Consider the following 22,053-nt stretch of genomic DNA (forward strand, 5'->3'; position numbering starts at 1 on the left):
GCTGGTGTTTAAGGTCTAGGAAAGCCCCTGTAAAATAACCCTACAATAACTCCTCCCTTTTATTCCCTCAGGGAACTGCTCTATGGTTTAGTGAAACAGTAAAACTTACATGGAGCTTTAGGATCTTCATGTGTAAGGAAGATGGTCAAGTGGATCTGTGCCAGAACTTCCCTGGCCACAGCACTAGATTGTGTGTCAGCCTTGACTCCCTCCCGAGAACTCTCTCCATATGTAGCTGAAAAGCAGGAGCATGGAAAGTTCTGCTTCCCAAAAAGAGCCTTTCACGTGGAAAGCCTGTATTTTAAACAGTGATGGTCAGTAGTTTGGGGAAAAAAAGAGAAAGAATGGTGTAGGAAAAAGGCAGAGAATATAAACAGTCTGATTTGGAAAGAACGAGCTGCATCAGCTTATCCTAGCAGAAAGCAAATCCTGCCTATTTTTCCCTCAAAAACATCATAGACTTTTCATATTTTTGCATCACCCCACATGCAAGCAGCACAGGCTGACTGTGTTCCATGGGCTGTCTTCTTCAGAGAACCACAGGATTCTAGAATCATTTAGGTTGGAAAAGACCTCCAAGATCATCGAGTCCAACCTGTGCCCGATGCCCACCTTGTCAACCAGACCTGAGCACTGAGTGCTCATTCCTTGTCATTCCTTGGACACCTCCAGGCATGGGGACTCCACCACCTCCCCGGGCAACCCTTTCTGATGTCTAACTCTTTCTGTGGAGAAATTCTTCCTTTTTGCTAATGACGGCATTGTTCACTCTGCTTCACCCAAGAAGAGGTCGATCAGCTCCTCTCTAACTCGTCCTGAGGAATGGAGAGGTGGGGAGTGTGCCATAGCAGAGAGAAAGAGTTGAAGGGACAAGATGGGAGGGCAGGACTAGATACTGGCAGGCCAATTAAGACACGGAGGTATTCCTGTCAAAAGCATCCATGTGGCCAAACTGAGAGAGGTGTGATCTTAGAATTGTATCGGGAAGGGTGTTTGCAACATGGTGCTGAGCATAAGCCAGCATCCTTCTTAATGCAATCCAACAGCTCCCAGCGTTGTAGAGATTATTAGAGATAAATGTATTACATAAAACAAGCTAGGAAGAGCAACATCTTCACTTGGAAGATTTGCATCCACAGGTTCTGCTGTGTCTCTGATGCTTCACACTTGCACACCCCAAGTGAGAAAATGCCTCCTCTGGTTGGTGTCACTGAAAAATCAGAGCGAATGCAGAGAGCTGGGATACCCAGACACAGTAGCTGCATGTTTGGCTTCAGTGTTCAGATTGAACAGGAAGCACGGTAGCGTGTTCTTCAGCAAGAGCAGGCACCCCTGAAAAGAGCAACCATGATCCTAAAACAGAAGAAAACTGACTCCCCAGGATGATTCCTCTTCCAAGGAAAAGGCTCTGGATGGAACTTTTATGTCACTGCTCTGCAAAGGAGCCAAAATCACTGAAAAGTAGCCAGCAGAGAATACAGCTACTGTGTCCTACCCTCATGGCATCCAGTAAGGCTTCCCAAACCAGTACATGGGAGTAAAAACCACCAATGAGCACCCTTTGACCACAGCCAGCTTCCAACCTGTCCCACAGCCCAGGCAGCTGCTCTGTGCCTTGCCAGCTTGTCCAGGAGAATCACAGAATCATAGGATGGTTTGAGTTGGAAGCTCGCCTCGTTCCGACCCCCCTGCCATGGGCAAGGGGACACCTTCCATCGGACCAGGCCGCTCAAACCCCTGCCCACCCTGGACAAGACTATGGGAAAGAGCATCAAAGGCTTTGCTGACACCCACATGCAGGGCTTTCCCCACGTGTAGGGGCAGCTAGACAGACACCACCATCCACCTGGATGATAAAAGAAGAAGAAGAAAATACTAAAGCAAAATTATTCTGGTCCTAAGCTAGGCAGAGCTAAGATTAGCGTGTGTGAAAAGAATCACAAGGTCAAGCTGGAAGGCCCCTTGAGGCATAATTGTTCTTTGTGAATGAAAGTCACGTGGGCATGTGTGGGGATAAGAAACATCTGGCTTGCCTTGATGTCCTCTATATACATGGGGTAAAAAATGTATATATGGGGTAATAAAGTTATGAGGTAGAGCTGCCTGGACAACATCTGTCTCTGCTTGAATTCATTAGCTGCACCCATGTTGACAGAAAGTGTCATTTTGTTGTAGAAGGTGGTCAGGTTATTTACCTTTGGCAAATCCCTTCCCAACCTCTTCCCAATCATCACCTTCGTTTGGATACAACAGAGCCTGGGTTAAGAGTGACATGTGTTGGTAAATGCGGATATGACAAGCAAGCACCAAGTGGACCAGATGACTCACTGCCATCTGTAGTGGAAGGGTGACAATGTGGTTTTGTACAACAAACCATAAATTACGATCTCTTTTGTTATTTCAAAACAGACTGTAGCAAATAAAACCAAACCCCAAACCAACAAAGCCCACCACGATAGAATAGAACAGTCCAGCTGGAAGGGACCTACGACAATCATCTGGTCCAACTGCCTGACCAGTTCAGGGCTGTCCTAAAGTTACAGCATTGTCCAGGTGCCTCTGGAACACTGACAGTCTGGGGGCATCAACCACCTCTCCAGGAAGCCTGTTGCAGTATTTGGTTATTCCCTCTGCAGTGTCCAGTCTGAACCTCCCCTGGCACAGCTTTGAGCTGTTCCCATCAGATCAGCACCTCCCTCTCCACGTCCCCTCCTCAGGAGGCTGCAGGGAGTGATGAGGTCGCCCCTCAGCCTCCTTCTCTCCAAACCAGACAAACCCAGAGCCCTCAGCCTCCTCCCAGGACATGTCTTCCAGCCCTGGCACCAGCATGGTTGTCCTTCTCTGGACACATTCGAGTACCTTCACATCATCTTTAATGATGGGGCCCACCCTGGCACACAGGGCTCCAGGGGAGGCCACACTAGTGCTGAGCACAGTGGGACCATCCCCTCTCCTGCCCTGCTGGCTGTGCCATGTGAGATGCCCCCAGGATGCCTTTTGCCCTCCTGGCTACCGCTGGTTCCTTCTGAGCTGCTGCCAACCAGCATCCCCAGATCCCTTCTGCAGGGCTGCTTCCCAGCTGTCCCTTTCCCAGTTTATACTTGTGCTCAGTGTCACTTGGTCATGGGCACAAAATCTGGCACTTGGACTTGTTAACATTTCATGCCACTGACAACTACCCAATGGTCCATCTACCCAGATCCCTCTGCAAGGCCTGTTGTTCCTCCAGAGTCTGCAGAACTCCCATCTTGGAATCCCAGGATACTTCGGATTGGAAGGAACTTAAAGCTTATCTTGTTCCACCACCCTGCCATGGGCAGGGACACCTTCCATTAGACCAGGCTGCTCCAAGCCCCATCCTTTTGGATTATCCCTCTGGGTGATTATAACGTCACTGTTATTATCTCTACCCAGCCTGGTTGGGAGGGTTAATTTTACATCTCTCTGTGAGAGCAAATCATGACTTGCTGTCAAGGACAGATTGGAAGTTTGGGAAGCAGGAAATACTGGCATGCCTACAGCCTGCCCTGGCCAGACAGGTGCCCTGGGGTCCCCTCCCTCAGCCTGGCTGCTGACATTTCCCCTCCAGTTGATAAACCCCAGAAGCTGGGTCTCCAGGCACCCTCACTTCTCTGGCCAGTCTTTCCAGAACTGCAAACCTGTAGTGGGACAACACTGATGCCTATCTGGGACAGCCTGGAGTTGGCATCACTAAAGAGGCCATACCCTGATGCTGTTGTGGGCTTTGGGATAAATGTATTACATAAAACAAGCTAGGAAGAGCAACATCTTCACTTGGAAGATTTGCATCCACAGGTTCTGCTGTGTCTCTGATGCTTCACACTTGCACACCCCAAGTGAGAAAATGCCTCCTCTGGTTGGTGTCACTGAAAAATGAGAGCGAATGCAGAGAGCTGGGATACCCAGACACAGTAGCTGCATGTTTGGCTTCAGTGTTCAGATTGAACAGGAAGCACGGTAGCGTGTTCTTCAGCAAGAGCAGGCACCCCTGAAAAGAGCAACCATGATCCTTTACTTGTTCCATCGCAATAAAGAAATCAAACACGGAGCACTCCACGTGCCTACTGATGCACCAGTGTGTTTATGGCTAAAGTGCAGGTACTGGGCCACCCTCCGCTGGCCCCTCAGCGCGTGCTGCTCTCGGGAGCCGAGGGCAGCGTCTTGTAGGGGTTGAGGATCCCTTTGGGGTCCAGCATGGCTTTGAAGCGCTGCATGAGCGCCACTGCCTCGCTGGGTTTGCTGTACTGAATGAACTGCTTCTTCTTGAAGCCCAGCCCGTGCTCTGCGCTGATGCTCCCACTGCACCTCGCAGTCCACTCGTACACGAAGGGCTCGATGGCGTCCAGCAGGGAATGGCTGTAGGACTCCGCCGTGATGTTCAAGTGCAAGTTCCCGTCTCCTGGAAGAAAACATCGCAGAGGTGGGTCTGGAAGAAAAACTTGGTGGCCCTGCAATGGATACTCATTCCTGGCTCCTCCACATACTCAAACAATGGGCCCTCTGTTAGTCTGCAAACTGTATAAAAAGGACAAGCTCACTGTCCCACAAAATGTCAGCCTCTCTGTGCACAAGTAATTCAAATAGGATCTTTGTTTTTCCATGCTTCCAGTGCAATATTTGAGTTATGCTACTTTCAAACTCCGACTTTTGTGATTTTAAATTTCCCACTGTGCTGCATCAATTATTGTGCCACCACTGTGATGCCGTGTCAAAGACTTCCCCAAGAGCATTTCAAAATGATCATTAGATTTTAACATGGCCCTTCATCACTTTTTCTCTCCCTATTATGTTTGTGCAGTGCCCTAAATGCGCTTTGGCATTGTGTCAACAGAAACAAAGAAAGCAGAACAGTTTCTCCTTTTGCCACTGTGTGATGGTATTTGATTAAGCACAGAGCTGCTGGGTGCTCTGAAGATAAAACACACAAAGATAAACAAAACTTACTCATCCTCCTCCCTCCAGATCCTCTTCCTGAAACCCAGCAAACCCTCGCTGCACAAAGCTTAATCCTCAATACCAAGAACTACCACAGGGAGCCTTTGTTATGCAACGTGTCTTTCAAATCATCCCTAATCAAGTGTGCTCAAGAGTGTTCCGTATTTTTTTGTACAACAGAACAGCTCTGCTCAGCAACCAATTTACCTGCTTGTAAAATCAGATTAGTTTCCCAGCATGATGACAAATGTATCAGCCTTTCTCTGCAGTATCTTTATACTCTCTGTTGGAAGGTTAATGGCTCACACACAATTCATTTCCAGTAGGATTAATCCCTTCGGACAAAAAACAGTTTATCTGCCAAATATGTCTAAGCACATTACCCAAATTGATGGTCCAACTGAACAAGTTAAATATTTAAATAGAAAGTACAGAGAAAGAAGATATAAATGACCAGGTCCCTGGCTGGCAGGCCAGCAACCTGCCATTAACGTATGGAATACAGTCTGAAAGCAATGAAATTCAAACACAAAGATCCTGACGCACCCTCCTCTTCTGACAGCCCTCAGTTTATGCCTCTCACTAATCTAGAACACTACTCTAAACCCAAACTTTAACACTACTAGGAAGCTGCACAGCTAAGCCTGGAGCACAGAAGGGCAATCACCTCCTTTCCCAGGATCCCCACGTACCCAAGTGGCCGTAGCCCACCACGCTTTTGGCACTCTGGCCCAGCCGAGCCCTCATGTCAGTCACGAGGTCATAGAGCTTCCCCACAGGCAGAGAGATGTCGTACTTGTACACGTAACCCTCGTGAGTGAGGGCCTCTGTGATCCTCTCCCGCAGGCTCCACAGCGTCTGAGCAACCAAAGATCACACAAATACCAATAAACCAAGTGGCTCTTGGGTTCCCTGCTTATACCAAACATCAGTCTGAACATTTCCCCGTGAAAGATACAAATCCAGCCCGAAGAGATTTGTGGAAGAGGAAACTCTGACTTGCCTTTATTTTCTTATCGTCCGTTGCCACAGTACCATCGGTGACCAAACCAGAAGCCGTGGCCTGTTCTAGGAAGCTGTTCAATTTTTCTTCATCGTGGGTTGAGTTGGAGCCCGAAGTTTCAATTAGAACATAAAAAGGGCTGCCTGAAAGTGAGGGAGACCAGAGTAAGCAGATGCCCCGGGATAAAACACAGGAATTTAGGGCAGGTTTTGGAGCTTCTCCCAAGCTTGGCCCATGTTATGTGCTCACACTCCCTGATGCCAGGCGGAAGAAGGGCTCAAGAGGCAATCTTTTATCTGTAGGGCACTTCGCTGACATGCTCTATCCTTTGTTTAGCCAGCACTTTTCAGAAAACTATAAGTTTTGTGGGAACAAGCAGAAGTAAAAAGTCTTATCTTTAAAGATAAAAGGTGTTTGGAATGGAATACTGGGTACAAAAATTATGAGGGATGCCGACACTCTCACTGGTTTTTCAAAAGCCACTTTTCAAAAGCCAACTTTTTAAGAAGTGTTTAAAACTAGGCCAAAAATCCCCAAGTAGTACAATGCCTCTTTCTACAGCATGAATGCCACCAGTACCTGTCACTGGGCGGGACAGCTTGAGATGTCTCTCAACCAATTCCATGCACTTCTCATCCATGAATTCATAAGCAGACAGGATCTCACCCAGCATGGCTCTGCAGGTTGTGAATGTTTCCAGAACCTTAGCGAAACTCTGACAGCCTTCAGACAGAACACAGAGAGCAATCAGGAACAAAAACAGACCCCCCCAAAACTCTTTGGAGGTTTCTGACAGAAAAGGCCCAGAAGGTTCCCCACAAATAACTCTGTCCCTGCTGAGGGACACTCAGAAGCAGCTTTTAAGCAGCTGTGCTTGGCCACGTACTCTGCTGATCCAGACTCTGCAGACTTGACTTCCCAGCCTTGCCTCGTCACCACCTTGTCACCTGGTGGCCCTTGGATGGTGGCTGCCTCTCCCTCTGTCACAGACTTGCCCTGCTCACCTCTTTTGGATACTGTCGGACCAGGCCTTCGTCTATGAGGGGACTGTCCTACCTGCATCTTCACCCTAATCTCCTGGCTCTACTTTCCTTACAGAGAAACCTGCCCCTGCAGTTATTCCAGCAGATATTTAATACCTGCACAGGTATTTCAGCACAGAGCCCCACAATATTTCCCAGGAACCCGCCAATGCTGGTGGTCCAGCTCAGCAGGCTGGCAGTGCTTTCTCCTCTCCATCCCCATTCCCTTCCCAGCCTCTGAATTCAGGTGTGAAATCATTACTATCAGCTCCTACCTAGGAATGCCACGTTTACAGCCTTAGGTTTCTGAGGACAGAGTATGGAGACAGCAGTGATAACTCCCAAGGTCCCCTCGGATCCGATGAAGAGCTGCTTCAAGTCATAGCCTGTGTTATCTTTGCGCAGAGAGGCGAGGCAGTCCACAGCTGAGCCATCAGCCAGCACCTGTGGGAACAAGGAGGCCCAGTCAGCACTCCCAGGTAGGAATCTGATGTCATGAACTTGTCTGTGACCAAGCTGCCACTCACCTGGAGCAGGGGGACACCAGCTGCAGCCCATTCCCACACTGCTCCTCCACTCCCAGCTCTTCCTCCCCTCTATATCCTACCTGAGTAGGATAGAGTAGGTATTTCCCTCATACTTCTCTCCTTCCAGCAGGACAAGTAATAACAGAAGATACAGTTTGCTCTGCTTTTCCTACCAGTGGTGGAGAAGACCAGCCATTCTCTGCAGCCCTAGCTCTGGGTATTCAACAGAAACAAGAAATGCTATTTGAAACAGTTAACAGTTAAGTAGAATGAGGTAAAGTCACTTGAGCCTGAAATCAAGGTTGAGTATCAACCAAGGCACATTAGTAAGGGCTATTTTGACACTAGAGGGACTGACCTGAAAGACAAACACTCTCCCTTCTAAGCCTACACAATAAAACCAAGCCATGCTTTTGTTCCCTGCCCAATTTATTTCCCATTAGCGCTCTGCTCCCCAGCCCTGAAATCTTTTAGAACCCCTACATTTACACATTGAGGCACAGGCCTGTAGGGCAGAAACAGCTGAGAAACAGCAAAGGCTCTAGGACAAAGCCAGCAGCCAAATGGACCCAAAGCAGTTATTATGGGGTGGGCTTTAAGCCTTAAGATGACCTTTAATGTCACTTCCAACTCAAACCAACCTGTGATCCTGTGATTCTATTAAAAGCCAAGTGAGCAGCCACTAGAAAAGAGTGCTGCAGGATGGATTAAGCAGAGCATTCCAGAGACCTGGATTTAGCAGACTGCTCAGAGGAACCAACCTCATGCAGGTAACCTGGGATCCCCCAATAGAGATACCTTCTTTTCACTCCTCTGGATTAGCAAACCACCCAACAGCACCTCTGTCAGCAAGCACAGAGGTGGGAGCTGGAAGCTGCCGCAGCAGTAACAGATGTGACACGTGCTGACCCTTCTCAAAAGAGCCCAACGAGGAAAAGTTAATAGCAGAAGCCTGGAGAGGAACTTTTCTGCGTGCTTGGATAGCCAGAGGAGCAGGAAGCAGTAAGAAGCAGAGGATTAAACAGAGAAGGGAAGTGCCAGGTACTCGCCTTACCACTTCCAGGCCCAGCACCGTCCCTCGCAGTGAGCCGTATCTCAACAGCCGCAGGCCTCCGGCGTTGGTGGCCACGTTCCCCCCAATGTGGCAACTGCCTTTGGCTCCCAGGTCGAGAGGCATGATAAACCCCTGCTCCTCCAAGTACTCGCTGAGTCTCTCCAAGACACAGCCAGCTTGGCACACAAGGATTCCTGGAACAAAAACGCCCTGCTACAAGCTGATGGCTGAGAAGAAGGTGCCTTCCCGAGAGGCAGGAGCAGTAGGAGCAGATGCAACCACCTCCTCCTCCAGAACTTCCTGGGGTTCAGTTTAAATGCACAAGGAGTCTGTGCACGCTCCAGGGCATTATCCTACCTCATCACCTCATCATCTGGTCACCCACAACTCTGGACTGGTAAAACACAATCACATTAAGTGTATCTCTGCCTGTTCTCTCTCTCTGAACTGAAAGACTCACACCAGCCTGATCCCTAACTCTCCAAATCCAAAAAAACCTCTGACACCCCTTATGATGATGCTGGGCTGAATCCTGCTGATCCTGCTGCTATCTGTTCCCAGGATAATGCCTGTTTTGAGGCCCGGGGCTCATTCCTGTGCCTCACATCTCTGTGATATTTACCTGACACCTTGTCAAAGCTGATGATCCGGTTCATGAGAGCAGTGGAGAGAATAATCTCATCAAAGACGGGAACGCTGCCCCCAACGAGGCCCGTGTTACCCCCCTGTGGGGTCACTGCCAGGTTCCTCTCATGACAGTACCTGGAACAAGAAAGCTGCCTGAAATTTTATGCATTTTAAGGCCATAATCCAGTCTATCAGAGGAGTTTCACCTCCACATGAACGTCTGCTGTTATGACAGTGCTCAACGGTCCTTAAAATTCAGCAGCATTTAGGTTAAATTTAGATTAAAGATTAAGTTGGTACAAAGGGACACTTTCAGTGCCAAAGTGTTAAAGTGCAGCTCCTGCCTGAACTCACCCCAGCACCGAGCAAAGGAATGAACACCTGGGGTTAGCCCTGTGTGCACCTACACATCTGGCACACGACATCTGGCTGGAAATCCCTGCTCACTGTTCACACCTCAGCTATTTCTGCAGCAGTCTCAGTTAACAGCCTGGCTCCCTTTGTGGGCCCTGACAGACAGCCTCTGGCAGTAGTTTCAGACATGACTGCCCTCCTTCTCCTCCTACCCCCCCAAGAAATGAATGCCCTGTAGGCAATAAAAGGTGAACCTGTGCCTCAGCTGCTCCACCTGCCACATCCCTGCCAAGCACACCCACAATATCCTCTCTGAGCTCCCAGCCCCACAGCACCAGAGTTCCTTCAGAAGCCCTGTTTGCCTTTCCTGTGCTCCACACGCCTGCTCTAACACAGTCAGGAGCAGGTTCCTGCAGCTTTAGCTCTTCAGCCAAATGGTGATCCAGTGAACCAGGGGACGTGGATGAAACAGATCCTCACACTGCCCAGTTCTGACCTAACCTTCTTTACCTTTTCAAACAGACCCTCCTGAATCCTTCCACACGACTGCTCCTCTCTGAGTACCTGTACAACACCTAATTCTAACCATTTATCAGAGCGGAAAAGTCATGCAGAAAACACCCTCAGCAACTTCAATACTTAAGGACTTGGTGTCTGAACACCTACAGGTTCCCTTTACCTGCCAGGTCCTCCCTGGCTAAGCCTGAGTCTCCTCAGCACCAAGCCCAGCAGGAGAGGTGCAAGTTACCTGAGAACCTGAGACACCTCTGCTGTTGTCTGCGGCTTCAACACCAGCTGGCTGCAGCCTGCAATGAAAGCAAGGGACTCTCAAGGCAAGCTGTGGCTCTGCAGGGGTCAGAAAGAAACAGGTGGGAAAGCATGAGGTGGGAAATAACAGTGCTCCCTCCACTGCGAGGCATTTTAAACACTTTTAAAACAAACATTTCAATAGCAGCCATTCCCTCAAAGCCCTGTGAAAACTTTGCATGGATGGGTAGGCTTGGTTGCCAGTAGGGGCAATGGGAAAGGGTTTAAATTCTCATGAAATCTTTGACAGAAACAACAGAAAATTGACAGTGCTTTATTTAGTCACAGAATCCCAGGATGGTTTGGGTAGGAAGGGACCTTAAAGCTCATCCCATTCCACACCCTGCCATGGGCAGGGACACCTTCCACTAGCCCAGGTTGCTCCAAGCCCCGTCCAACCTGGCCTGGAACACTTTCAGGGATGGGGCAGCCACAGCTTCTCTGGGCAACCTGGTCCAGGGCTTCCCTACCCTCACAGGGAAGAATTTCTTCCCAATATCCCATCTAACCCTGCCCTCTGGTTCTCTTGTCCTGTCATTCCAGGCCCATATAAAAAGTCCCTCTCTCTCCTTTTTATAAGCCCCTTTCAGGTACTGGAAAGCTGCAATCAAGTCTCCCCAAAGCTTCCAGATTCTTCTCTGAGTCAAAACTCTTAATTGAATTAATTTGTTTCCAAAAAAATTAATTAGTAAGTTATAGGGTTTATATTATTTTTCTTTTTAATGAAAGTCTGAAAGTTTACCAGATATCATGTAATTCTTAAAGGAGTGTTTTTTATGAGAAAAACTCATTTTGGAGGGGCAGCACAGATCTCTGTAAAGGTAAAGGAGATTAGATCAGAACCTGCTCTCTCTGACCAGTGACAGGACTCAAGGGAACCGCTGGAGCTGTGTCAGGAGTGGTTTAGGTTGGGTATCAGGCAAAGGTTCTTCCCCCAGAGGGTGGTCGGGCACTGAACAGGCTCCCCAGGGCAGTGGTCACGGTCCCAAGGCTCCCAAAACTCAATGAGTGTTTGGACAATGCTCTGAGGGACAGGGTGGGATTGCTGGTGTGTCTGTGCAGGGCCAGAGGTTGGACTGCATGATTCTTGGGGGTCCCTCCCAGCTCAGAAGGTATTATATCACTTACCCTTTATCAATCCCTATAAATTCTGTTAGCATGTTTAGTCTTCTTTTCAAGGTAAAATGGCAGAAAAACACCCCTGCTTAAGAACATCTCACTCTAGGTCCGGACCAGGAGATATCGCGCAGACACGGCGACCTCCAAGCCCAGAACTTTGGAGGAACTCCAAGGACTGTACTTGCTTTGAAGAAGATGAAGGTGAGGAAGAAGGGGTCCCAAATGCCCTCAGGCCCAACTCCTGAAGGGGCGTGTCAGGGGCAGAACCAGGGGGGGACAGATCTGGGATTGGATGGACCTTATTATAAAATCATAGAACCACTGTCTGGGGTGGCACGCGTGGTGTTTATTCCTCTAAGCCTACGGCCTCATTAAAGGGCCTGCTCTCTTTATCTTATACACTACATTGGCCTGCAGTCTTTTTCTCCGCGGTCTTTTTAGCCAGCGCAGTGACACTGTGACTAACAGGACCCTGCAGGCTGTGCCAGCGCTGCTCCCAGCACGGGGAATCGCTGTCTGGTGGGAAGGACATTCCGCGGTCTGCACAGACGCGATGGCCATAAACAAAAGCGAGATTTCCTTTTGCCAAACTTTTCGTACAGAAGCGGAGCGGGATGGGGGAGAGGAGGCTTTACCAACCGGCTTCCCTTACCTCGCACCGACTTCAGCCAGTCCACGTTAAAGGGCTTCACCTCCTCCTCGCCGGTGAGCACCCTGCCAGGCATCACCCTCTCGAAGAACGCCACATCGCCGTCACCAAGCCGGGCGAAGGGCAGCCTCCGCACCGCGTAGCGCTCGCTCGTCGCCACCACCTCAGCCGAACCCCTGCCCGGCGGGTCCCTCCGGGGCCGCAAGACCCTCCCGCGGCAGCCCCTCAGCAAAGCCCACAGGGCCGGCGAAGCCATGTCCCCTCGTCCTGGAAAACCGCGGCTTTGTCACCTCGTCCCCTTCCTTCCCCCCCCCCCCCCGCCCACCTTCGCCCTGAGGGGACGGGGCGGTGTGTGGGGGGCGCAGCGCTGGTTTAGAGCCTCAGCGAGTCTCTTCCGCTGCGACAGCGCAGCGCCACGCACCCCTCGGAGTTAAATTAACCCGGATCGGACGGGGAGGCCCGGGATTATCCCGATAAACCGGGAGAAGACGAGGATTTTCCGTGGCTTGGAAGCGCGGTGCGCCGGACCTCCACGCCGCCAGGGGTCGCTGCCGCCCGCCCGCGCTCAGCGCGGGTGGGGGGAGCAACGCCCCCTAGCGGCCGGAGGTTGCAACAGCACCAACCCCCCCCCCGGCCCCGCATTCCCCTCACACCTTTTATTCCCAAAAATACTTTATTTTATAATATAATCCATCATCTCCAAGATCCAAAAATACAGATATACATTTGTTTTTAAATTTTACATTCCTTATTTCTTTTTTCTCGTTAAGAAAGGAAAAAAAAAAAGGTTTATGTTGGTTTTGGTTGGTTTTTTTTTTTCGGTTAAGGGTCTTAATTCTGTTATAAAAGTAGGATTTTTGGGTTGAAGTTTCGGCCTCCGGTTTGGGTGAGCTGTGGTAAAGCTGAGCCCCCGGGTGGGCAATCTTTAGCGGGACATTCCTTCAGGGGTCACCCTTCCTCCAGGAAACATTTAACGCTGTACATTCAAGGGTCAGATTGAAATCCTTTAGTAAGCAAAAGTGAAGGCTACTGGTATTTCTGTCTATAAGGAGTTGTCAAAAAAAAAATTCTCAACAACCAGGTGTAAAGAGGGCAGGAGACACTCCTGAGCCCATCCAAGCCCTGCACTGGTGTGCTCCCAGTGGGAGAACTTATTGCTGGTATCAGATCTCAGATGCTTTACACATCAGAGACATTGCAAAGAAGAGGAGAATGTTGCACCTCACATCATTCCTAGCAAATCATCCGTCCTCTTGAGGGCTCTACCTTCTAGAGCTTGTTTTCCTTTTTTTTTGCATGGCTGGTTAAAGTGGAAAACGCTCTTCCAAGCCCCAAAGGTAATTCTAAAAATGTGTTTTGGAGCTGAGGGAGGTCAGCTCCACACTGGCTCATCCAGAGCTGGACTCTTCCCTCAGGGCACGCTTCCAGCAAGACCTCCAGAGTGGAATTTTGAGACTGTTTCAAATCAAATGCTTAATCTATGGTGATACCACTACCAACAAAGCCTTAGGAAAAAAGTTAAAAAAACCCCAGATAAATAACATTGGATGGAAGGGGAAAATAAAACCTGAAACACCATCAACACAGGTCATCAGGACACAGCAATGCTCCAGATGAATCCAGTGCAGCAGCTGCAGCTCCCACCCACTGGTGACTGGATTACAAGCTGGCTCATGAGGTATCACAGATTTGCCCTCATAAAGAAGCAGAAAGAAAACAAGGGCTGGCTGCACCTCTAAGTTCAGGTTTGTGTGCCTGTGCTGTCCCTCCTCCTTCCCTCCAGCATTCTGTTTTTAATTCCTCTGCCTGCTTTCCAGGTGCTATTCCATGGCAGCAATGACAAATGTGCATCATCTCATAAACAGGAGTATGAAAACTTCACCTCTCCGTGATGTAACGTAGTGAAGCCACATGCAACATCACACTTATTTTAAATGACAGGACCCTGGAGATGGGCATTTTTTTTTCCAGTGGAGATGCAATAAATCCAAATGTTCACAGAAAAGCTGCCTCAGGATTGAGAGGTTTCCTCTATGTCAGCAGCAGGCACAAAGCCCCACAGAGGGGAGGAGGAGTGGTAGGGGCTGTGTTCTACTTTTCTTCATTGTAAAACATGATTAAGAGGCTCAGTAAAACAGGAAAAGCCTTTTTCCTTTTGAAAACAGGTGCCAGAATCTGAGAAGTGTTTTTAATCTCCTGTGCTGCTTATTCAGCAGAAGAAAAGCTTATCTGGAAGTTTCTTCATGCCTTTGCAGCAGCCTCCAAGAGCTCCTGTACACCGGTAAGGAAAGCAGCTCACAGCCCTGCACAGAGCCAACACCCCTCAGGGACCACGGCCAGCAAACTTCAGGAGTTGGGGGCTTTTCTTTCCCCCCTCCACCAGCAGAAGAGTCCTTCTCCACTACATCTTTCATTGTAGGCAGGTAAACCTTATAATGCAGGAGACAGATATAAAGACAAGACTTATCTCTGGTCCCCCCTCAACTTCTGCATCCACTGTAACTCAGAAGAAGTAAGAAAACAAAGACTTTTGCTTTCCTACTCCTGATTTCCTCTCTCCCTTCCACTGCAGCCACTGACACTGTGTCAACACAAGGATTCACATTCATCATCTGAAAGGCAGCTTAAAGAAGTCAAGAACATGCAAATGTGGCCCAATAAAAAACTAGAACATTCCAGAGTGCCCTTCTCCAATAGCAGAGCCAGACCATCATGGGAACAAACACAGTGTCCTCATGGAGCCTCTCCCTAAAACCTGATTTCCTGATTTACCCACACAGGCAGTCACAGCTGACAATTCAGGCCTTCATCTTATTTTCTGAATAAATCCAACCTTCTCTCTCTCTCCAAGAATACTGTAGGTTTCATCTTCACAGTGAGGTACTTAAAGGATCTTCAGGGAAATGGAAACAGCCAGGAAAGGCAACACCCTCTCAGTATTACTGTGCAAGAGTAACATAAATAAAATCTCTGTGGCAAAGGGACTTGGGACTCCCTCCCAAAGTCATTTTCTTATGAAAGAACAGGAATTACAACTGGCCACTGGATAATTAAATACCATACCGGAAAAAGATGGAGGGTAGATTAACAAAAAATAATCAAAGGTAATATTGCAACGTGAATAAAGGAATATATTAAATTCTTCTTGCCTCGGTGGTGCATTCCCCTCTACTCCTTACTTCTTTTTCTTTCTTTCCTGAACACAACGAGGACAAAACCTGCAGGGGAAAAGAGACAGTAATCAGCTCCTGAAATTAACAGCACAGAGCCCAAGAACTGCTTTTACTACTCGTGAACACTTAAGACTGTTTCTGACAGGTACACTGTTACTTAGTTTTATCTAATGGAGTGCTTTAATCTAAGTACAGAACAAGTCCAGGATGCTTCCCAAAATGAGCACATACTTAAGTAAAACCCTGACAAGTCTTCAAAATCTGCCTCCAGAAGTGAAAAAAATGTATGTCTCTCAATTATAAGCAAAGCCACAACTAGTGACAATCCAGCAAACCTCAGCTGTAACCTGTACACGTTACACAAACCTCAGGTCAAAACCTGCTCTGTTTGACAGGCAGTTTTGCTCCCACTAGAACCCAAGACTCCCATGGAAATGGACTTTAGAAAGAAGGTTCCCTTTGTACCTTCTACTCTCAAACACAATCCCCACTCATAGAGGATGCAAACCTTCTGATGAGAAGAGCAAAGCTCCTCTGTCAGGAAGGGTCACAATGGGGTTTTAATTCTTGTTGTCATTTTAATTCTTGTTGAGGCAAACTGCAGCTTGATAAAAATCCCAAAGCTGTATGTTGTCACACTCACCATTTCCCTTTTGGTTTGGTTGTCAGGTCCACACAGGCAAAGTGGAACCACTCGATGGGGCACTGCAAAACAGAAAGGAAAGACCCAAAGAGACGCTTAGTGATTCGCAAACGTTCCTGTCATTTGGTATGATCTAACAGAGCAAGGGCCCCCTCCTCAGATTCCACAGAGTTGGGATACTGCAAATATCCAAAAATAAACCATATCTCCAGTGCTTACATCTGGGTTGTCACAGCCAATCATCTCCCCATAGGACACCTGGTGACACAGGCAGTAGGTGGGTTCGTTGGGATCCACTGGCATGTCCAGGACATCCGAGGGATGCACTGACAGGATGGTATCAGCAAACTCAGACCTGTGGGCAAGGAGAGTGAGGACAAAACATTCCCAGTTGCAGGAAACACTGTCTTACAAGGGCCTGGAGTGACAGGACAAGGGGGAATGGCTTCCCACTGCCAGAGGGTTAGATGGAATTTGGGGAAAAAATTCTTCCCTGTGAGGGTGGTGAGGCCCTGGTTCAGGCTGCCCAGAGGAGCTGTGGCTGCCCCATCCCTGGAAGTGTCCAAGGCCAGGTTGGACAGGGCTTGGAGCAACCTGGGCTGGTGGAAGCTGTCCCTGCCCATGGCAGGGTGTTGGAACAAGATGGTCTTTAAGGTCCCTTCCAACCCAAACCATTTTAGGGTTCAAAGATCTGAGTCCCACTCAGGAAAATTAGTATTTTACAATTATCTTCCTTAAACCACACTCACCCTACTTTAGAGTTTAAATTATATTATCACATATTATCCAATAATTAAAATAATAAAACAGGTTGATCAAACACAGTATGACTATACAGGATTAAGAAAATTACTTGTAGATGCCGTGACTAAAGTAACAAAATTATCATACACATCACTTCTGTTTGTGGGCAGAATAACCTGTTTGGGTTTTTCTCCCCCAGTCTGTTTTAATATACATTATTTTCTCATTGTCAGATATGAGTGAACCCTCTTGCTCTGCCAGGAATGTGCTGACATGTCAGTAGCAGTTCACAGAAACTATTTTTAGTTTTCTGCCCCACCATTTAACCAACTGAAAGTATCAGAATAAACAAAGCCCCTTTAATACAAATCACATCACAGAGAAGGGACAAGCCTGCCTTCCTCCTTGCTTCCCAAAACTGAATCAGATTATTCAAGGATATGTAGGACACGATCCTTTGAAAACACTCCCCTAAATTCTCCAAGATTTCTAGAACAACAAAACAACATCAGTTTCTGTCCTGATGGACAAGTGTTTCTTTTTACCACCCAGACAAGCCACTGTTAAAAATAGCCATGTGACAAAAATCAAAGCTATTTTCTCTCAGCTTGCCAACAGCAACAGAGGGGCTGATCTTGTCCTTCCAGTCAGAGTGTTCCAAGCATGCTGAGCTTCCACATGCCAACCAAGGAGTTAATTAACAAAGCTGGCCTGTCCCAAGCAGGACAGTAATGAAATGGTGTAAGACCAGAACACTCTAACCATCCGGGCACGAGTCATAAATAGGGTAACACGACCTCGTGGAAAATTCATGAAGTGTCAAGCACAAGTCCCCAGAGCTGTGCCTGGCTCTGCCTTACCCTCCTTTGAGCTTCTTTTTCTTTGGTGTATCTTCTTCAGATGTTCTCCTGCCTCGGCCACGAGAGCTCCTTTTGTCTTTCTGACTTCGTCCCTCTAGAAAGGAAAAACAGCCCCATCTTTTCAGCCTATTTGAGTGGCAGAAACATCCCAGGGTGTCACTCTCTTGATGCAGTTATTGTCTTGAAATTCTCATTTCAAATGCAACTGAACAATCCTTATTTCATCTGTAATTGAATATGCTGACTCTGAAATTCATTTTTATGCCACAAATAAACCAAATTAGCAAGTACAACTGAGCCCCAAACTCTTTTGGCAATTAAAGCACTGCAGTGTGTTAGCACAAGATATAAACAGCATCACATTTGATTAGACTGGCAGTATTTTTTTTAAATCTCAGTACATTTTTAAACAGTTAATAGGTTACTCAATAACTAAAGTAACTTTCATCTCCACCTCCCTGCTCTTACCCCTTATTTCATAGTTGAGAGGCATAAAGCTGTGCTGTGCTGCTGTTATTCACACTCAAATGTCACTGTAATCACACAAGATTTCGGTCTGCACTACAAAAACTGGTATCTTCCTTTACCTCCTAATTTTTCCTGCTTTTTCTCAGTTTGATTAGTATTGAGATTCTGGTAAAAGGAGGAAGATAGGCAAATCTCCCTTCAAAAAGAGCACAGAACTTAGTAACAGATCAAGCTTGAAACTCACACCTTTACACACATCAGTGCAGGTTTGGCACAGTCAGTTGCCCCTTGGCCAGCTCCCTCCTTACAACCTCAGGGTGATCTGTGAAACACCAAGTTTGACCCCAGCACTACATTTCTCTTTATCCATTGCCCAGTGTAAATATTCTGAAGAGCATTAAAGCCAAGCAGAGCAACTACGGTGCACTTCTTTCCCTCTTCCAGAAACAAGGGCCTATTTTACATCTCAGCCTTCCTGCAGTGCTGGCAAAGGCTCTCTCAGTTGCATAAAATTTACCCACTTTTCAGGCTCCGAGATCCAGGGGGTTCAAAGTCGCTGCCTTCCAGTTTATCTTTGAGATCGGCCTCAAAGCGCGCCAGGTCCGCGTCCAGCCGGCGGATGTGCTTATCCACCTGCGCCCAGGGGAGACCACAGACTCAGCTACAAACACCAACAAGAGCCCCACACGAAAACAGGAAGGGCTAAAACTTGGCTGTTATCACCACCAACAGAGTGTGGGAGCACAGGACAAGGCGGGGAAGGGGCACAGGCTGGGAAAAGGGAAACGGCACACACGGAGCGAACGGAGGCGGAGAGAAAACGAGTCAAAAAGCAAGAGGAGGGAAAATGAGTCAAAAAGCAAGAGGACCCAATCCCTCCAGGGCAAAGAGAAAGGGAGGTGACATAAGGGAGAGTTAAAGGAACTCAGGCTAATTGTTTGCAGAACAAAACACGATGGGAGGTACTAAAAATAACTTGTTAGTCCCTGCAGTTTTCAAAATTCAAATATTGTCCTTGAAATGCATCGAGTGGATAAGTTCATTTTTTTCCCTGGTACTACATTGTCATGTTAATTAAAGAAATATAGTAATAAACACAAGCAGAAACTGACTATGCCCAATATCAAATCAATGCACATCAGTTAAAGTACCTTGTACTCCCCTGGCTGCAACAATGTGACTTACACAACAGGGAGGTAGCAAAGGTATTTTAAGCCACCACCCCCAAATTGTGCCACTGCAACACTCCGTCATCAAATTAGTTGGCCAGTTATCTAGGCCACTGATATTCCTGTGACAATTTCCTTCTCTGAAGTGTCTGAGGGCAAGAAAACATCTGTAGATGCAGCACAACCCAAAGCATCTCCACATGCTGGACGACACACACTTGGTACAGTCAGAAGGATTCCCTCAAGTTTTATCCAGGGGGTAAAACACAGAGAAATAAGAATTCTCAAGGGGCAGCTACAGGGTCACAGGAGTAGGAGCAGAAGAATAAAAAAGTGGAAAGCTACATCTTAAGAAACAGGATTTTCCCACAAGGTTCATCGAGGAAATTTCGATGTCCCATAAACCAAGGCAATGGAGCAGATCTCCTTCATTCCTCCACAATAAAGTACTGCAGTTGACTTAAAAAACCTTGTCTGCAGCCAAGATCAGCCCCAAATAAATTATCAGGTGACAGAGGAGCTGCTGGGGAGGAGGGAGTGGGGAAAATTCTCTGGCGTTATCACACAGCAGACGGGTACTACTGACAGAGCAACTTCCAAGGGAGATAAACTCATTAATTCTTCAGCACAAGAGAAGCCTTCTTGGCACAAAACCCAGTGACACAGAAGGAGGCTTTTTGGGAATGGCAACAGTGAGGAAACTAAGCTTGAGAACCAATAATTTGTTTCAGTAAGATTTTAAGCAACAAAATAGATACGTCGGGAGAAGCTGATGTGGTGGAAGCGCCTCCCTGTGCACCACTCCAGAGCGTGCCCGTTTTTCCAGAGCCTCACCATCTCATAGGTCTGCATGGCCAGCTGCACTTTGTCATCACTGTACTCCTTGCACTTGCTGTAGGCACTCTGGATCTTCTTCAGGTGCTCCACTCGCTCCTCAGGCAACATGTTCTTCACTGACTCGATGTACTCTGCCGCCAGGCTGTCGATCTCTGCTTTCTTATCTGAAAGGCAAAGGACAGAGTTGTCTTCCAAAGCAGGTATTTTGGCTCTTCTACTTCTCTAAGGTATTTAGGAGACTCTTCCTGAAAGTTTTTAGACTCCCCTCAATTACTCAATGTATTTTCCTTTTTAAAAACAATTAGAAAAAATTAAGTCAAAGGTATTTGCTCTTCAACACCTGTGGTGTGATTCTGCTTTTTTCAAGTGTTTTATACCTACTTCAAGGGTTAATTCAGAGTTAAGATCAGAAACCAAACCCACGGCTTCACAAGCTTCACCCTCTCTTCCCACATGCAGAATATTCTGTTTGCTGCACAGTTACTGTTCTAGTGGTTCAAACTGGAAGTCTTTACTGTGCTGTCAAATATGAACAAAAACTTCAAAAAGGAAAAAGAAAATGGTCCTGCAAAGCACACAGCAACCTAGGACTTGGTAGATACGGAAATGTGTGCAAGGAAGACCCTCCAAGGGGTCATCAGGTACAGTGATCACACAGCTACGAAGTAAAACTCCAGGGCTGAACACAAAACCAAGCCCTGGGAGCTGCAGCCCTCATAGAGAAGAAACAAACACTGCAGAGCCCTCGGGATGAGAAAAGGAAAAGCAATAAGGGGAGACACATCCTCTAAAGTCCAGTCTCCCCTGGGCTCTTCCCGTCCTTCAGGTGAGACTCTCTGTGCCTTCACTTGCCAAAATACCTGAACACACCTTCTGTTCTCTGGTCCAGCTCCCGCATCAGCTGGAAGTTCCTCTGCAGCTCACACGGCAGGTTTTCAATACCTGCAATTAAAAATACCAATAAATCCTCGGATCGACCTGGTCTAGCGGAAGGTGTCCCTGTCCGTGGCAGGGAGTTGGAATGCGAGGGACTTTAAGGTCTCTCCCAACCCAAACCATCCTGCGAGTCATGTACCGTGAGCCAGCTGTTTGCCTCAGCGGAGCTTGGGCACCAGACCACGGGCCTTCGCAGGCCGGCACCGGCCTGGCACCAGCGGCCCGGGACCCCCTGCCCACCGTGTGTGGGGTGAGCGGACCCCCGGCCCACTGTGTGTGTGTGTCTGTGTGTGTCTGTGTGTCTGAGGGGTGTGTGTCTGTGTGTGTGTGTCTGAGGGGTGTGTGTCTGAGGGGTGTGTGTCGGAGGGGTGTGTGTCTGAGGGGTGTGTGTCTGAGGGGTGTGTGTCTGAGGGGTGTGTGCCTGAGGGGTGTGTGCCTGAGGGGTGTGTGCCTGAGGGGTGTGTGCCTGAGGGGTGTGTGTCTGAGGGGTGTGTGCCTGAGGGGTGTGTGTCTGAGGGGTGTGTGTCTGAGGGGTGTGTGTCTGAGGGGTGTGTGTCTGAGGGGTGTGAGCGGACCCCTGCCCTCTGTGTGTGTGTAGGAACAGGATCCCCCCGCCCGGCGAATCCCCATAGCCGCCATCCCCTCACTGCCCCGCTCATCGGCGCGCGCCGATGACGCGCGCGCCGCGGCGCCGGCTGATGACGTCTAGCGGCAGCCCCGCCCCCCGCACCGCCCGTGGCGCAGTTCTAATTCCCGCGCCGCCGCCGCCGCCGCCCCCGTCCCCGTCCCAACTCCACCCGCGCCGCCCCCGCCCCGGCCCTGGCCCCCGCCCCGGCTCCCCCGCCGCCCCTCCCGGCCCCGCCGCCCGCGCCCCGCGCTCACTGTCCAGGTAGTGCTCCAGGTACATGGCGGTCGCCATCTTGCGGCCCGCGCGCCGCTCCCCGCCGCGCGCCGGCCCCGCATGACCAGGCCCGCGGCCTCATCCCGTATGCGCGGCCCGCCCGCCGCCCATTGGCCGCCGGCTGCGCGCCTTATGCATATTCATGAGGGGCGAGGCGGGCGCGCATTGGCCGGCGCGGGGCGGCGGGGGGCGGTGCGGCGCGGC

At 48.8% G+C, this 22,053-nt stretch overlaps 2 protein-coding genes across 7 annotated transcripts; both read right to left on the reverse strand.

Annotated features, from left to right (window-relative positions):
• Nucleotides 1–1,260: 1,260 nt before the first annotated feature.
• On the reverse strand, nucleotides 1,261–12,651 carry D2HGDH (D-2-hydroxyglutarate dehydrogenase). Of its 5 annotated transcripts, XM_032697872.1 has the most exons (10): nucleotides 12,122–12,651; nucleotides 10,292–10,349; nucleotides 9,185–9,324; nucleotides 8,563–8,756; nucleotides 7,257–7,425; nucleotides 6,539–6,682; nucleotides 5,960–6,102; nucleotides 5,624–5,814; nucleotides 4,024–4,420; nucleotides 1,261–1,346 (listed from the first exon to the last, which is right to left on the reverse strand). In XM_032697872.1, exons 1-9 carry the CDS (start codon nucleotides 12,372–12,374, stop codon nucleotides 4,033–4,035), a joined length of 1,680 nt encoding a protein of 559 aa, XP_032553763.1. In that variant the 5' UTR covers nucleotides 12,375–12,651; the 3' UTR covers nucleotides 1,261–1,346; nucleotides 4,024–4,032. The 5 variants fall into 5 exon arrangements, with proteins under 5 accessions (XP_032553763.1, XP_032553764.1, XP_032553767.1 ...); XM_032697873.1 differs by lacking the exon at nucleotides 9,185–9,324 and having other exon boundaries at nucleotides 8,558–8,756; XM_032697876.1 differs by lacking the exon at nucleotides 10,292–10,349 and having other exon boundaries at nucleotides 12,122–12,220.
• Nucleotides 12,652–12,772: 121 nt separating this feature from the next.
• ING5 (inhibitor of growth family member 5) lies at nucleotides 12,773–21,964 on the reverse strand. Of its 2 annotated transcripts, none has more exons than XM_032697412.1 (8): nucleotides 21,831–21,964; nucleotides 20,883–20,954; nucleotides 20,010–20,176; nucleotides 18,528–18,639; nucleotides 17,539–17,632; nucleotides 16,154–16,289; nucleotides 15,935–15,996; nucleotides 12,773–15,336 (listed from the first exon to the last, which is right to left on the reverse strand). In XM_032697412.1, exons 1-8 carry the CDS (start codon nucleotides 21,865–21,867, stop codon nucleotides 15,294–15,296), a joined length of 723 nt encoding a protein of 240 aa, XP_032553303.1. In that variant the 5' UTR covers nucleotides 21,868–21,964; the 3' UTR covers nucleotides 12,773–15,293. The 2 variants fall into 2 exon arrangements, with proteins under 2 accessions (XP_032553303.1, XP_032553304.1); XM_032697413.1 differs by lacking the exon at nucleotides 21,831–21,964 and adding an exon at nucleotides 21,088–21,106.
• Between the last annotated feature and the right edge of the window lie 89 nt (nucleotides 21,965–22,053).

The sequence above is a fragment of the Chiroxiphia lanceolata genome, chromosome 10 (genome assembly GCF_009829145.1).
Source record: "Chiroxiphia lanceolata isolate bChiLan1 chromosome 10, bChiLan1.pri, whole genome shotgun sequence".
Taxonomy (NCBI): domain Eukaryota; kingdom Metazoa; phylum Chordata; class Aves; order Passeriformes; family Pipridae; genus Chiroxiphia; species Chiroxiphia lanceolata.

Bases quoted from the DNA above. Each gene is read 5' to 3' on its own strand.
- D2HGDH (XM_032697872.1), bottom strand. From the start codon at position 12,374: ATGGCTTCGCCGGCCCTGTGGGCTTTGCTGAGGGGCTGCCGCGGGAGG. The intron at 9,325-10,291 runs GTAACTTGCACC...TTCTTGTTCCAG, and splicing joins GAGGTGTCTCAGGTTCTCAG to GTACTGTCATGAGAGGAACC. The intron at 7,426-8,562 runs GTAAGGCGAGTA...TTGTTCCCACAG, and splicing joins CGGTGCTGGGCCTGGAAGTG to GTGCTGGCTGATGGCTCAGC.
- ING5 (XM_032697412.1), bottom strand. From the start codon at position 21,867: ATGGCGACCGCCATGTACCTGGAGCACTACCTGGACA. The intron at 18,640-20,009 runs GTGAGGCTCTGG...CCCTGGGCGCAG, and splicing joins CCATGCAGACCTATGAGATG to GTGGATAAGCACATCCGCCG. The intron at 15,337-15,934 runs GTGAGTGTGACA...TTTCCCCTGCAG, and splicing joins ACCAAACCAAAAGGGAAATG to GTTTTGTCCTCGTTGTGTTC.